Source organism: Rhineura floridana, chromosome 5, assembly GCF_030035675.1.
Source record: "Rhineura floridana isolate rRhiFlo1 chromosome 5, rRhiFlo1.hap2, whole genome shotgun sequence".
In the NCBI taxonomy this organism is placed as follows: domain Eukaryota; kingdom Metazoa; phylum Chordata; class Lepidosauria; order Squamata; family Rhineuridae; genus Rhineura; species Rhineura floridana.
In genome coordinates this window covers 21,165,545-21,180,457 of record NC_084484.1, presented here as the reverse complement: position 1 = coordinate 21,180,457, position 14,913 = coordinate 21,165,545, and the positions used below count along the sequence as shown (strand labels likewise).

The following is a 14,913-nucleotide window of genomic DNA, read 5'->3' as shown; positions in this document are numbered from 1 at the left end:
TAAAACGTGAGTTGTCTTAACAGCTGCTGTCATTGTACACTCTTTTTCATCAGAAACAGGCAAAGGAGAAAGAGGCAGGTCTAACCCCACATTACTACCAAAATTCACCTGGTAACAAAAGGGGTAGGAAGGAGAACGTGTAGGCAAGAGAACATGTTCCCCTGAATGTTTCCGCAGCACACCTGGACTGAAAGTCTTATTTTGCCTGAAAAGATCTAGCACAGAACTGGTCACAAAGGGCAAAATGGGCTGGAAGAATAAAAGCTGTCTATTGACAAAGACAGGGGAGTTGCATCACCCTCCATTCTAGGATGGGGAACCTTTTTCAATCCAACGGCCACATTCCATCATGGACCTTGTTCTGTGGTCACATGCCAGTGTGGGCAGAGCCAGAGACAACAGTGGGCAGAACAATCAATGTGAGTCTTACCTTTTGTACAGTGTGCTGCATTCTAGTCATGCAAATGACAGAGGTATCTACACTCACATCCACAACTCTCCATCCAGGCAAGCAACAGACATTACCACAATTCAAGGATACATTACAGTTGGTCAAAAGCACTCTCAGGAGAGCACGAAGCAGAGCCTGTGTGGGGTGTAGCCTAAGCAGGAGACGTGGTATGGAGAAAGTCCCAAGGCTGAAGTAAGTCTCTAGGCTTGAAGTTCTGCACCTTTGAGCTATTAAACCTGAAAGATTTCCTTACCCCTTATATACGGGGTATATAAGGGCCTCCTGCAGATACCATCTCGTCAGGAGGTCCGTTCCTCACAACATAGGAATCAGGCCTGTAGCACTGTAGTACCTACCCTATGGAATTGCCTCCCCTAAAATATTAAACAGGCACCGTCTCTGTTGTCTTTTCTGTGCCAGCTGAAGACCTTCTGCTTTCAACAAGTCGTCTAAGTAGAGATCTTATCCCAGTCTGCATCTGTGCTGGAATAATTTTTAAAGATTTTTTAAAAGACGTTTTGTTTATATGATTTTTAAAAGATGTTATGTTTTTAATATGTTTTATAGATGCTTTTAGTGTTGTCTTGTTTGTTTGCTCCCTGGGCTCCTTCTGGGACTAAGGGTGGGGTATGCATTTAACAAATAAATAAATAATAAACAATTACGATAGGGTGGGTTCTCCTGAGGTCAGAAATACCCAGTCTGCTTCTTTACATAATATAGTAAAGATGCACCTATTGATTGGGCTGTTCAGAAACTTTAAAAGTGGAAAGGCACTGTACATGAAGTATTATACGCACAGTAAAAAAAACACAACCCAGTCACCTAGACCCTACCTCTTCCGTTGTTAATCAGTCTGAAGACAGTCATCTTTCTTTTGTTTCTCCCAGGGTCACTCCCCCTTCCTTTATAACAGTTGTAGGCAGTGGTGTAGTGGCAAATCCAGAAGTGCAGGATACCTTCATAATAGTAACAGCCACACCCCCTCACAGTCACACCCGCTTCTAAAATTATACAACCTTCTAAGAGTTATAGAATAATTTGGCTAGGCTTGAATACTGCTTTAGAAGACTTTTCTCAGTGGCCAACACACTCCCCTTTCATGCTGATTGGCTCATTGGACACTGGAGACATAGGAACCCTGCTGGGACCTGGCTCCCAAAAAAGTAAAAGGTCTAAGAACCCGCAAGACCCTGGATGACTACACCCTTGGTTGTGGGGAACTTTTGGCCTTCTAGATATTGCAGAACTACAACTCCCGTCAGCTCAAGCAAGCATGGGCAATGGCCAGGAATGATGGGAGTTGTAGTTCAGCAACATTTGGAGGGCCAAATGTTACCCACACGTGTTTTATATGGTCTTCAAATCCCAAGTTTGTAAGTGCCTGGACACACTAGTTCTTCCTCTCATAGTTGCTGAGTTGTGCTGCTCCTTTTCCCCTCTAGTCCTTTATTGCCCTGAGTGTTCCCCAAGCACTTGAACTCCTGGTTTGTATCTGCCTCACATCATGGGAATTGTCACCACTTTCATGTTCAAACATGCCCTAAGTGGAATGACAGGTACTAATTCGTGTCTCCTCTCTAAGCCTATTTTCCTGCTGTTTTCTCATTCCTGAAACTATCCCACTTTCCCCCTCTTCCTCATTCAAGCCAAACCTACACTGCGTATTAGCTCCACTGCCTCACCGCACAATCCCTCATATCTCTTCTCTTGCCCTCTCTTTTCTGGGCAATACTTGTAGTTCCCCAGTCAATTTCTGTTTTAGTAATAAGAACATAAGAACATAAGAACATAAGAACATAAGAAGAGCCTGCTGGATCAGGCCAGTGGCCCATCTAGTCCAGCATCCTGTTCTCACAGTGGCCAACCAGGTGCCTGGGGGAAGCCTGCAAGCAGGACCAGAGTGCAAGAACACTCTCCCCTCCTGAGGCTTCCGGCAACTGGTTTTCAGAAGCATGCTGCCTCTGACTAGGGTGGCAGAGCACAGCCATCATGGCTAGTAGCCATTGATAGCCCTGTCCTCCATGAATTTGTCTAATCTTCTTTTAAAGCCGTCCAAGCTGGTGGCCATTACTGCATCTTGTGGGAGCAAATTCCATAGTTTAACTATGCGCTGAGTAAAGAAGTACTTCCTTTTGTCTGTCCTGAATCTTCCAACATTCAGCTTCTTTGAATGTCCACGAGTTCTAGTGTTATGAGAGAGGGAGAAGAACTTTTCTCTATCCACTTTCTCAATGCCATGCATAATTTTATACACTTCTATCATGTCTCCTCTGACCCACCTTTTCTCTAAACTAAAAAGCCCCAAATGCTGCAACCTTTCCTCGTAAGGGAGTCGCTCCATCCCCTTGATCATTCTGGTTGCCCTCTTCTGAACCTTTTCCAACTCTAGAATATCCTTTTTGAGATGAGGCGACCAGAACTGTACACAGTATTCCAAATGTGGCCGCACCATAGATTTATACAACGGCATGATGATATCGGCTGTTTTATTTTCAATACCTTTCCTAATTATCGCTAGCATGGAATTTGCCTTTTTCACAGCTGCCGCACACTGGGTCGACATTTTCATCGTGCTGTCCACTACAACCCCGAGGTCTCTCTCCTGGTCGGTCACCGCCAGTTCAGACCCCATGAGCGTATATGTGAAATTAAGATTTTTTGCTCCAATATGCATAATTTTACACTTGTTTATATTGAATTGCATTTGCCATTTTTCTGCCCATTCACTCAGTTTGGAGAGGTCTTTTTGGAGCTCTTCGCAATCCCTTTTTGTTTTAACAGCCCTGAACAATTTAGTGTCATCAGCAAACTTGGCCACTTCACTGCTCACTCCTAATTCTAGGTCATTAATGAACAAGTTGAAAAGTACAGGTCCCAATACCGATCCTTGAGGGACTCCACTTTCTACAGCCCTCCATTGGGAGAACTGTCCGTTTATTCCTACTCTCTGCTTTCTGCTTCTTAACCAATTTCTTATCCACAAGAGGACCTCTCCTCTTATTCCATGACTGCTAAGCTTCCTCAGAAGTCTTTGGTGAGGTACCTTGTCAAACGCTTTTTGAAAGTCTAAGTACACTATGTCCACTGGATCACCTCTATCTATATGCTTGTTGACACTCTCAAAGAATTCTAATAGGTTACTGAGACAGGACTTTCCCTTGCAGAAGCCATGCTGGCTCTGCTTCAGCAAGGCTTGTTCTTCTATGTGCTTAGTTAATCTAGCTTTAATCATACTTTCTACCAGTTTTCCAGGGACAGAAGTTAAGCTAACTGGCCTGTAATTTCCGGGATCCTCTCTGGATCCCTTTTTGAAGATTGGCGTTACATTTGCCACTTTCCAGTCCTCAGGCACGGAGGAGGACCCAAGGGACAAGTTACATATTTTAGTTAGCAGATCAGCAATTTCACATTTGAGTTCTTTGAGAACTCTCGGGTGGATGCCATCCGGGCCCGGTGATTTGTCAGTTTTTATATTGTCCATTAAGCTTAGAACTTCCTCTCTCGTTACCACTATTTGTCTCAGTTCCTCAGAATCCCTTCCTGCAAATGTTAGTTCAGGTTCAGGGATCTGCCCTATATCTTCCACTGTGAAGACAGATGCAAAGAATTCATTTAGCTTCTCTGCAATCTCCTTAATCTTTTAGTTAAAAAAAAAATCTGACTTGTCTCCATTTCTCGCTGAGTAAAGACTAAATGATATGAATGTAACCTATACTTGAGTCATTTGTATTTTGGTTAACATGCTAGTAGACCAGGCTTCAATGGACTGACATTAAGCTATCTCCCAGCAGAACAGGGCCGGGGTTACATTGAGATGATTTTCCCCTAAGACACCTTTTGAACAATTTCCTCAAGCATTCATGCTCCAGAAGGGCCTTGTCCCTGAACTTGGAAAAGAAGTGTGCAGATGTGTTCAGAGACACGTGTCCTGAACAAACAAGATAATGTCCCTTTTATCTTAGGTTTTTGGCAAAGCTGTCCAGCAACTGGCTCAGTTTGCATGTAATGGTAAACCATACCCTAATACTATGTAGATGAGCCTCAGTGACCCCAATCAAAGTGTCAGGCTTGCATATTCCTCCACTGCTCCCCACAACCGTGCATTCATCTGAACTTGTGTACAGAATCAAGGCACGTAGGCGTCACATTTTTTCAGGGTAGGAAATGTGCACACTGAACCTATGCATAGGGTCTCTGTGCAGTCAATATGGTGAGACAAGCAGTTACAGTCCCTTTCATCTCCATGCATAGATTTATGCAGCTTGTGTGATCAGGTCTTTAGTGAATGGTGAAAGGCATGCAAATAGGAGGAGGTTATACAAGTCATTTTAATACATCTTTTTCTTAAGTATTTTCAGTACAATAATATTAATTTTTTTCTGCAGTCTCTCTGATTCCTTTAATACACATACACTATAGTCTGACAAAACTGAAGGCAAGATTACCAATTACAGCTGAAGGATACTTGCAGGCAACCTTTTCAAGATTTTGTCTGAGAGGAATCTGTAATTACCTGTCAGAGCTCACATCTGCTGACGAGAAGTTTAAGTGAGTTACTGAATGATAGCCCAAGACACAGGTATTTCCATTTCACATCTATCTCATTCTTTCCAGATTATAAACGTTGTTTTAGCCCCTTTTAATAATGTCTTTGTATTCATTTCCCCTTGCTATGCCTTCATACATTTATCCATCCACTCGTTCATTCTCTCTCTGTATCTGCAGGTGCTGTAAAAGAAGTGCATTTCTATAGAGAAGTCACTTTTTCCTCATGCCTCAGTCATTGTCATTTATTTTTCAACCCAATGGATGTGGGGAAACAGTAACCACTGTTCACTGCTGCTACTAATTTCATTGGTAATAGACTTTTCACTCCTATCATCCAATTCATAAATAAGGGGGTGGGGCTAACACAAAGTTCTGATTCAACTACAACTTACCTGTGCTGAAATTATTTTGTCCAGCTTACCACCGCCAGGTGATGGCCCACTCAAACAAGCAGTAGAAAGTCAGAGGGCGGGATTCCTAGAAGACTAGTTCCTTTTCATTGATTAGAAAAATAACTGAGTCTTCTAAGGGGCCCATCTTCCCATTGTTATGATTCTTTTCCAAGTAGACCACCTCCGTGGCTAGTTATTTGTGCGGTAAGTCATGAAGATGTGCAAGCTACAATAACACTTGTACTAGCTGTTACTGGTATCTGCTTCTACAAAGCCTTGTATGTTACTAAAAGCCATTGAAAAGTCGTAATTTAGGGCAGAATTACACATTACCTCAACAAACATGGGTTCCTAAAGACACATTTGCTAAGGTAATACAGATGAGGGGGCAGAGCATTTTTAAGGGAAATTTTTAGGAAGAAGTTACTTAAGCCTTCCTGCCAATTCTCCCATTCAAGCTATTTCTCCCTCCCCTCTGAGTTATTCTTATCTCTGGTCTCAGAACTGCAGTGCAAGGGTAGAAAAGCTACCTTATGAAAACAATATACTGTATTACCAGATGTTGTTGGTTGTTTGATTTGTTAGAGAACACACTATTTAAACATTCAAAATTAAATTGTAATACTCACACTTATAGACCCCAAAGTCAAGAATCCAAAGAAAAACCACAATATATTTATAAATGATAAATAACTTATTTATAGCACTGTATCTGATACATCTATACCTAGTACTACTAAAAGAAAGACTCCATTGTCATAGTAAATTTATAGGAAAGTCATGAGACAAAGGTCTAGATTTAGGGTAAAGTGAGTATCGTTTTGATGAAAAAATGTGATAGAAATCTTCTACAAGTAAGCAAGCAAATAAATATGTTGAATATCCACACTAATCATGGCCAATGTGTGCCATGGGTACCACAACTGGCAACACATTGGTCTTGGTGGCATGCTTGGAAAGGAGCTGGAGAACCAATGGTCCAAGGTATGATGTTTTCAGCCTGCACTCCTGCCTGACTCTACACTACTGTGCTTCTACCTGCTCCTCATCTAAGTGGACAGGAGGCAAAATCTTCCCACAGTGCAGAGGGCGAGGGAGGCTGAGTATGGACTTCAAATGCACACTAAAGGCTGCCTTAGACCATGGGCTTGACGTGTGGCACAATGTTGATGCCACATGTAGATTCTGCTTAATGATTGGCCTTTTGGACCTTGAAGACCTGGTTTTTTTATTGTGTCAAATTCATCCTAAAGTTGTTCTCTTCAAGTGCTTTTAATATGGAGGAAAACTGCTGAACTTTGGAAACTTTCGCATCACACTTGTGATTAGCCTAATTTATGCTTTGGTGATCACACTAAATCAAATTAAATGATTCTCAAAATGAAGACAAATTTATTAACATATTTAAGCGCTCAACAGATTTTAATATCTTAACATGTTCGGTAAATATTGTCATTTTGCCTGGTGTGTATCTCTTTTCCCCACTTTAATAATATAGCCACAAGAGTGGCTGTATACTGTAGCCAGCATGGATTTTTCACATTCTACTATGTTAAATAGAAAATACCTCCTTGTGCCATTGTTGCTTCCCATAAGCTCATTTCAAAACAAAATCAGAAATGCTTGCTTAATAGCCATCCAAGTTTTCATGGCAATACAGAAAACAGAGAGAATCCAGAGTTCAAAGTCTAAAACAGACCCCTGTTGGACTTTTTTTCTGTCAGTGGTCTTATAATGTGTTGAAATTAATTAAAAATCAGCTATATACAGTGTACCTGTAATTCTATACTGACCTTGACAAATACTCTGACCTTCATCTTCTACAGTTTAAAAGTTAAAAAAAATGCATGGCTCATTTTTAATTCATTTTTAAAAAATAACATTGCGACTCTATGATATTGCAGGCATGCTCAGTAATAACCAACTGTCAGTGTTCTGAAAGCCAGATTCACAGCTGTTTGGCTCGGCTAATCAGTGGGCCACACCCATACCAGACATTTATTCCACTTTAAACAGTCATGGTTTCCACCAAATAATTCTGGGAAGTGTAGTTTGTGAAGGGTGCTGAGAGTCTTCTATTCCCCTGACACAGCTCCAGTGGCCAGAATGGTTTAACAGTCAGCCCCTCTTCTGGGGATTGTAGCTCTGTGAGGGGAATAGGGAGTCTCCTAGCACCTCTCAGCACCCTTCACAAACTACATTTCCCAGGATTCTTTGGGGGAAGCCATGATTATTTAAAGTGGAATAAATGCTTGGTGTGGATGTGGCCAGGGACAGCTTTGGGTTAAATTTGGGTGGGAGACCTATATGCTGTAGAATAAAAAGTTGGGGAAACAGCAAAAAAATATGATACTGTTAACAATGTTTTCCTTTGGGAAAGGAAAGGAGCTTTCTTCCACCCAATATCCACCCACACAATCTCTTCCCTTCCCTGCTCTTTCCCCAGGTCAGTTTCACCTATGCAAAGCATGAATGCACAGGAGTAAATCCTCCTGAACTCAATAAGCATGCCAATGATTAAACCTGTGCTCTAGTCTTCCTCCCTACTATCCCCTCACTCCTGCCTCTCCCCTCCCCCTCCTCCCCCTCTTCCTTCTTCCTCCTTTCTTCCTTTCCTCCCCCCTCCTTCCCTCCCCACTCCAGCCCTCCCCCTTATCCTCCTCCGTGGTCAGTTTCACCCATCTTAAGCATGATTGCAGGGGAGTAAATCCCACTGAAGTTAATAAGCATGCAAATTATCAAATCTTATGTTCCTTTCCCTCTCCCCTTCCTTTGTTTCTGCCCTTTCCTTCCTCCTTCCTTCTTTCCCTCCCTCTCTCCCATCCTCCTGCTCTCCTCCCCACTCCAGCCCTCCCTCCCTTTCCCTAGTACTCCTCTCCCATGGTCAATTTCACCTATCCTAACCATGATTGCACAGGAGAAAATCCCATTGAACTCAATATGTATGCAAATGATTAAATCTGCCCTCCTCCTTTTCCCCTCCCTCCCCCTCCAGTCTGCTCCCATCCCTCCTCCTTCCCTCTGCCCTTCCTCTTTCCCCTCCTCCTCCCCTGTGGTCAGTTTCGCCCACCCTAAACATGGTTGCAGGGGAGTAAATCCCATTGAACTCAATACGCATGCAAATGATCAAGCCATCCTCAGCAAACTTGAATAGGATCCTATTTCTTACTCTCTGGATTAAAAAGCAGAGAAATTCACTAATAGGCAAAAAATCATTGCGGTTGAGGAACATATATATATAGCCAACAAATATTTCTATCAAACTTTAAAAAGCAGGGAAATTGGGCAGCTATAGTGAATGCACCAGGGGAGTAGGATACCTGACCTCTTCTCTGAGATATTGTACTGCCCTACAAATCTGTCAAAATTCAAACACCATTTGGGTTGGTCTTTCACAGTCCAATCCACTTCCTGTGTAGCTTGGAAGAATTTGGTAGCATGTGCCTCTGAATATATGATGAGCGGTGGCAACACCTACAATCAGCCCAAATAACAGAAATAAGATGTGCTGTGCTGATCTAGTACATTCACTATAGCTGCCCAATTTCCCAGCTTTTTGTTATTGTTAATGTCTAACATAGACTTTATCATGGGGGTGCACATTTGTTTTTAAAATAAATGATAAACTAAACAAAATGAACCCATTCACTTCATTATTTTTTATAATTTAAATGAATGGAAATTCAAATTAGAAATGAAACAAAAATGCATTTATTTAATTCATTTCTCCATTTGTTATTTTGACATGAAAAATCGTAACACTGCAATAGTCTGTATATGAGCTGCAGAAAAATTACAGGAATAAGGAAGAGACAGCACAGTTAAAATGACAAATATAAATTAGGAATGATAAAATGGGCATCTTTTGTTCAATCTAAAATTTTGTAGGTCTGATCCTTTGGCGGGGAAAAATAAGGCAAATAGGATGTAAAACACATTTCAGACAGGACAAGAGCAGCTGGATCTCCCATTGAAAGCAATGGGCAGCTCATTGGATGGGTGCCTTTTCAGTTTCCTCTAAAATAGGGACCTTTTCCCCAATCTGTCAGAAATTCAGCAGTTGTGATGTCTTGGATACAATACTTATAGTGATACAATACTTTTAAGATTCATCTGCTTAGATGGAAAATGCCTTACATACAGCAGGAGCTTAGCTGGTTCTTCCATTCACACCAACAGGACATGTGCCTTTTTAATGGCCTATAAAATTGGGACTTCAATCTATCTGAAATTTGGCATGACTTATGTCCTGCCGGGGGGGTAGTAGAAAACGTACACATTTTATGCTATTTGAATAGGAAAGTAGGAGGAGAGTGCTGAGTTAAAACCCATTAAAAATGAAAATGTAAATTAATTAACTAACGAATAAAAAATAGGGGAATGGAACATGAAACAAATGAAACTTTTAAAATGAATGGGAAAATCAAACATTTTTTCCTTGCATACCCTATTTATTACTGTGCATGCTCATTGGAGTAAGCCTTTGAACATGTCAGAAATTTCTTATGAGAAAACATACATAGGCCAGTATTTGGGCCCATACCTATTTGTAATGTAGATAGAGTTTGAAAAGATGGTCCATCTGTAATTGCTCCAAGTAATTATATATTTATTATTTATTTTATTTATTATCTTTATATCCTACCCTTCCTCCTATTAGGAGCCCATTATGGAAATTAAAGGAATACAACACTTGATTTTGACACTGACTTAAAAATGTACCACAACAGAAATGATAAATTCAGGCTTTAGATCAAAACCACTCATTTCCTGTATACTGTGTAACTAGTTATTTTGAAAATGTGTAGAAGATAAGAACTCCTAAAATCTTGATACAAGAATTTCAATCCACTTCAAAAGATGCGTTGCTGCATACATATTTTGCTCTCCCAAATGACATACTACATTTATTTGAATCTCCAAGGAAGTTCTGATAAGGACCTAAATTAGTATGATGTGTGCACCTAATTTATTTTTGTTATCACTTCTTCAAATCTGAATTTAAAATGAAACATCATTATTGACCGAAATTAATTGAGGGAGTTTTGGTTTTGAGGAGTGGTGGCTCATCTAATGCTTTGGTATCATGTTTCAGCAAGGTTGTCTCGCTGAACACACTGACGTGTAGTTAACTATTATAAGCTGATTTAGCAATTGCATGCTTTGAATCCATTTAGTTTCAACTTTATAAATTTGAATTTTAAAACAAAGCTATTATGAGCCCTGTTCCCCACAATCAATGAAAGAAAAATGAGGATACAGGTCTCACAGGAAAAGATTGCTTGAAACTTCAAATGTTTGATTTGTTTCATAGTACAATACAATATACCACTGGGTAATATTTGTGCCAGATTCTTCTACACTGCAGTGGGCCAGCTGTGCAATGCCTCTCTTTTGGAGAACTGATACCTAATAAAGGAGACTTGATTGAAGAGTGCAGAGAAGGCAGGGATAGTGTTACATTTTCTTCTAAAACGTTCCAAATGCAAGCTCACTGACTGCTTAATAATTGTGTAATGGTTATATTTCATCTGCTGTCATAATGGTTGAGCATTCTCCCCTCTTGCTTCTGTTAAAATTGCCATTGGCTCTATTTGTTTAAGGTATGCACACATATGGGTAGCAAAATTTGCATGTGTATCTTAAATCTCTTGCACAGGTTGCTTGGAACTTAAGGAAGATACCATTGAAAACCTCCTGGCAGCTGCGTGTCTCCTTCAGCTCCCTCAAGTGGTTGAAGTGTGCTGTCATTTTCTCATGAAGCTTTTACATCCATCTAATTGTTTGGGAATCCGGGCATTTGCAGATGCTCAAGGATGCACTGAGCTTATGAAGGTGGCTCACAGCTATACAATGGTAAGGCAGTTCAATATACCTTATAGCAAAGTAGAGACAAAGGCTACATACATTTTGCTAGCATTCAAAGCTTTTCTTATAATTTTGTTTTGCTTCGTGAAGTTTAGGCTATTACATATACCAGAGAACTGTAGCATTAAGAACTGGATAGTGGATTCATCCAGTATCTATTCATTCAAATGACTATATGTAAGAGTTATTTTATTGACTGAAATGTCATGTCATTTGTTTATTATTTCACTCCTTATTAAAGTAAACGAGTGTGTTCTAATTTGGTGGATTCAAATTAGGCTTATCTCATCCCAAATTAATATATCTGACCTTTTTACTAGAAAGAAAATACTGTAAGAATCCTTTGTGGGCAGTTGAACAGTTACATATTAGAAGCTATTATGGTTATATCTTAGTACTCCAGTTAGATCTCTTAGCATCTTCATCTTATAATAAGAATTTCCATTGAACTCTCAGTGGATTCTGGCTGCTAGGGATTTCTAAGTATGCTTTTGGGTGGATTTAGTTCCACTGGAAACGGATGGGCAAACTCCTGTATACTACCGTGTACAAGTGATCCCTGTGATGCCATAGTAAGGACAGGATAACATGTTTTCCAAAGGACCCCAAGAGTACAGCTATACATATCAGTATAGACACAGACACACACATCCTGCTTCAGTTTGCATTTACTCCAGTAAAAGAAAAAAAAGTAGCTTGTATTTCTGCTGTTATAAAATACTCATTCTAGGGACATTGATTCTTCTAGCTCAGTGTTGTCTGTACTGAGACATGGGCAGCCAGCAGGAAGGGACACCACCATGCATCTGGCCTCCCAGCAGCCGCATTGCTGTGCTCATGGAGAGGGGAAGTACTGAGGTGGCAGGCAGGTCTGTGCAGTGTGGGTGCAGCAGCAGGAGTACCAGATTGGCTCTGCTGCTGCACCTGCATTACACCAACATCCCCGCTACCTCACCTTTTCCTTTCTGATCAGCACAGCAACACAGTTGATGGGAGGCCAGGTGTGTAGTAGCACCACTGCTGACTGCCCTTGTAACTGACAGGAGCAGCTCTCCAGAGTTTCAGACAGGAATCTTTATCGCCCTGCCTGGAGACAGGAAGGACTTAAACCTGGGGCCTTTTACATGCAAAATGTGCTCATCCATTGAGCTATAGCATTTCTCCTAGATTTTGATTGGAAAAATTAAAATTATTTTATATCCAGAGAATTTTACATATTTTCAATGCATTTAAAATTTTATGTTGTACCATTATAATAATGCCCATATATAAACTGCACTAGTCTTCTCATTCCCCACTCCCCCCTGCAATTCTCTGTCTTCAAAAAAGTACATTAGAAAGTCAGTGAATCCTTTAGAGCTGTGAATGACACAGTGGAAGGAGCTGTAACCGGAAGTGGAAATCACAATATTTCCAAAGTGTTTGAGTGTATAAAAAGGAATCTTTTGATTCTAGTTGTGACTTGGAATTAAATGTCTCATTATGGTAACAGGGTTTCAGGATTGGGTGTAAGAAAGACATATATCTATATCTAGTTATAATTTTATACCATTTAAGTATAACATAAAGTTAATGTAACAATAGAACTGTTCCAACTGACATTCCAAAACCTTGCTGTTCCCAATTAATTCTGTATGATTTGATACAATTAAAAATATTTGACTACTCTTTAATGTCTAGAGAGAGAAGAGTTCCTTCTGGTCTAAATTGTAATCATTACTGTAGTAATAAACACAGCCTTAAATGCAGCTGCTATGTTTGCCCAGCCAGATTTCCGTTAGAACAAGCAGCATTGTTGATGTTTAGACAATATTATTTGCTGACAGATACAGATCTACTAGGATAAATATTTTGATACAACCTCCTAGAAACTGTAAACCTTACTTTGAAAATGTGTGCAGTTTATTGTTAAGTATTATAAATGTTAGGTATATGACTCAGATAATTTCTAGAAAATAACAAACATTTGTAACATTAATAAGATTGTTTAAAGCCTCTATTCTGCACTGCTGCTAAGGGACATGAGGCAAGCAGTGGGGTGAGGAAATTAAAAATGAATGACATCAGAAAATATAGGCAATGCCCACAATCCAATACAAAGTTAAGTGTGCTTATCAGTAGGCTTAAGTCCTCTCAATGCTATCTATGTTAGATTGCAGGCTATGAATGCTACCTTTAACGCACCAAAAGTAGCTGAATGAATTCTCTGGATCTGAAGCAAAGCACAAGACAATGAAAAGTAGTATTTATTCTGTCTACATATGAAAGGTATAATAATAATAATAATAATAATAATAATAATAATAATAATAATAATTTATATCCCACCCTTCCTCCCAGTAGGAGCCCAGGGTGGCAAACAAAAACACTAAAAACACTATAAAACATCATAAAAACAAACATTAAAATATATTAACACAAGACATATTTAAAACATATATTTTAAACAAAAAAACAAAAAAAATTAAAACCATCTTAAAAAGCAGTTCTAACACAGACTCAGACTGGGATAAAGTCTCTATTTAAAAGGCTTGTTGAAAGAGGAAGGTCTTCAGTAGGTGCCAAAAAGATAACAAAGATGGTGAGTGTCTAATATTTAAGGGGAGGGAATTCCAAAGGGTAACTGCCTCCACACTAAAGGCCCATTTCCTATGTTGTGCAGAACAGACCTCCTGATAAGATAGCATCTGCAGGAGGCCCTCACCTGCAGAGCATAGTGACTGACTACTTATATAAGGGATAAGGTGATCTTTCAGGTATCCTGGTCCCAAGCTCTATGGGGCTTTGTACACCAAAACCAGAGCCTTGAACTTAGCCCAGTAGCTAATGGGCAGCCAGTGCAATTCTGTCAGCAGTGGGCTGACATGCTGGAGATACCCTGCCCCAGTGAGCAGTCGCACTGCCACATTTTGCACCAGCTACAGCTTTCAAACCAACCTCAAGGGCAGCCCCACATAGAGCACATTACTGTAACCCAACTTGGAGGTTACCAGTGCATGGACAACAGTGGTCAGGCTGTCCCAGTCCAGAAACGGCTGCAGCTGTGTTAACAGCCAAAGCTGGTAAAAGGCCCTCCTAGCCATGGACAAACATGGGTCCAGGAGCACCACCAGACTACACCTAGCTCAATAATGACTACATTGAGTGGCAGTGGTTCTTCAGTCTTTTCCAGCCCTACTTCGAGATGTCAGGGGACCCATCTGGAACCTTTTCCATGCAAAGCAGATGCTCTTCCATTGAGCTACACCTCTTCCCAATGTACCAAAACTTTCAGTTTGAAAATCTGACTAGTTTCGTTGAAAGTCTTTTTGTTCCTTCCAGTTTGTCAGCTGTTTTAGCCAGCAGACACCTTCACATATTCATTTGAAATTTCACATCAGGCAAACCTTAACTGGTGTAAATGTAGAGATGCCCAGGCCCCCTAACCCTTACTGAGCAATTTTGCTAGTTTTATAGAGATTATTGTTGCTTCCAGTGCAGGAGCTTCCATCTGCAGTGAAATTTTACTTTGGGCAAAATAGGGAGGTAACTCAAGATAGGTGCATGCATTGGTATGTGCATTCTTATGAAATGTTTAAGACAAGCTCAGCAGTTCTTATCTGCCTTTGGATGCTGCTGACAATCTTGCCCATGCTTTTGAACACCTGTGCT

The 14,913-nt window shown here is 40.4% G+C and overlaps 1 protein-coding gene across 1 annotated transcript in view; it reads left to right on the top strand.

The window, feature by feature from the left end:
- Positions 1–14,913, top strand: part of KLHL1 (kelch like family member 1) — a 283,389-nt gene that overhangs the window by 68,659 nt on the left and 199,817 nt on the right. Inside the window, exon 4 of the mRNA XM_061629343.1 lies at positions 11,054–11,250. Coding sequence (XP_061485327.1) covers positions 11,054–11,250 — 197 coding nt within the window. The remainder of the gene's footprint in view (positions 1–11,053; positions 11,251–14,913) is intronic.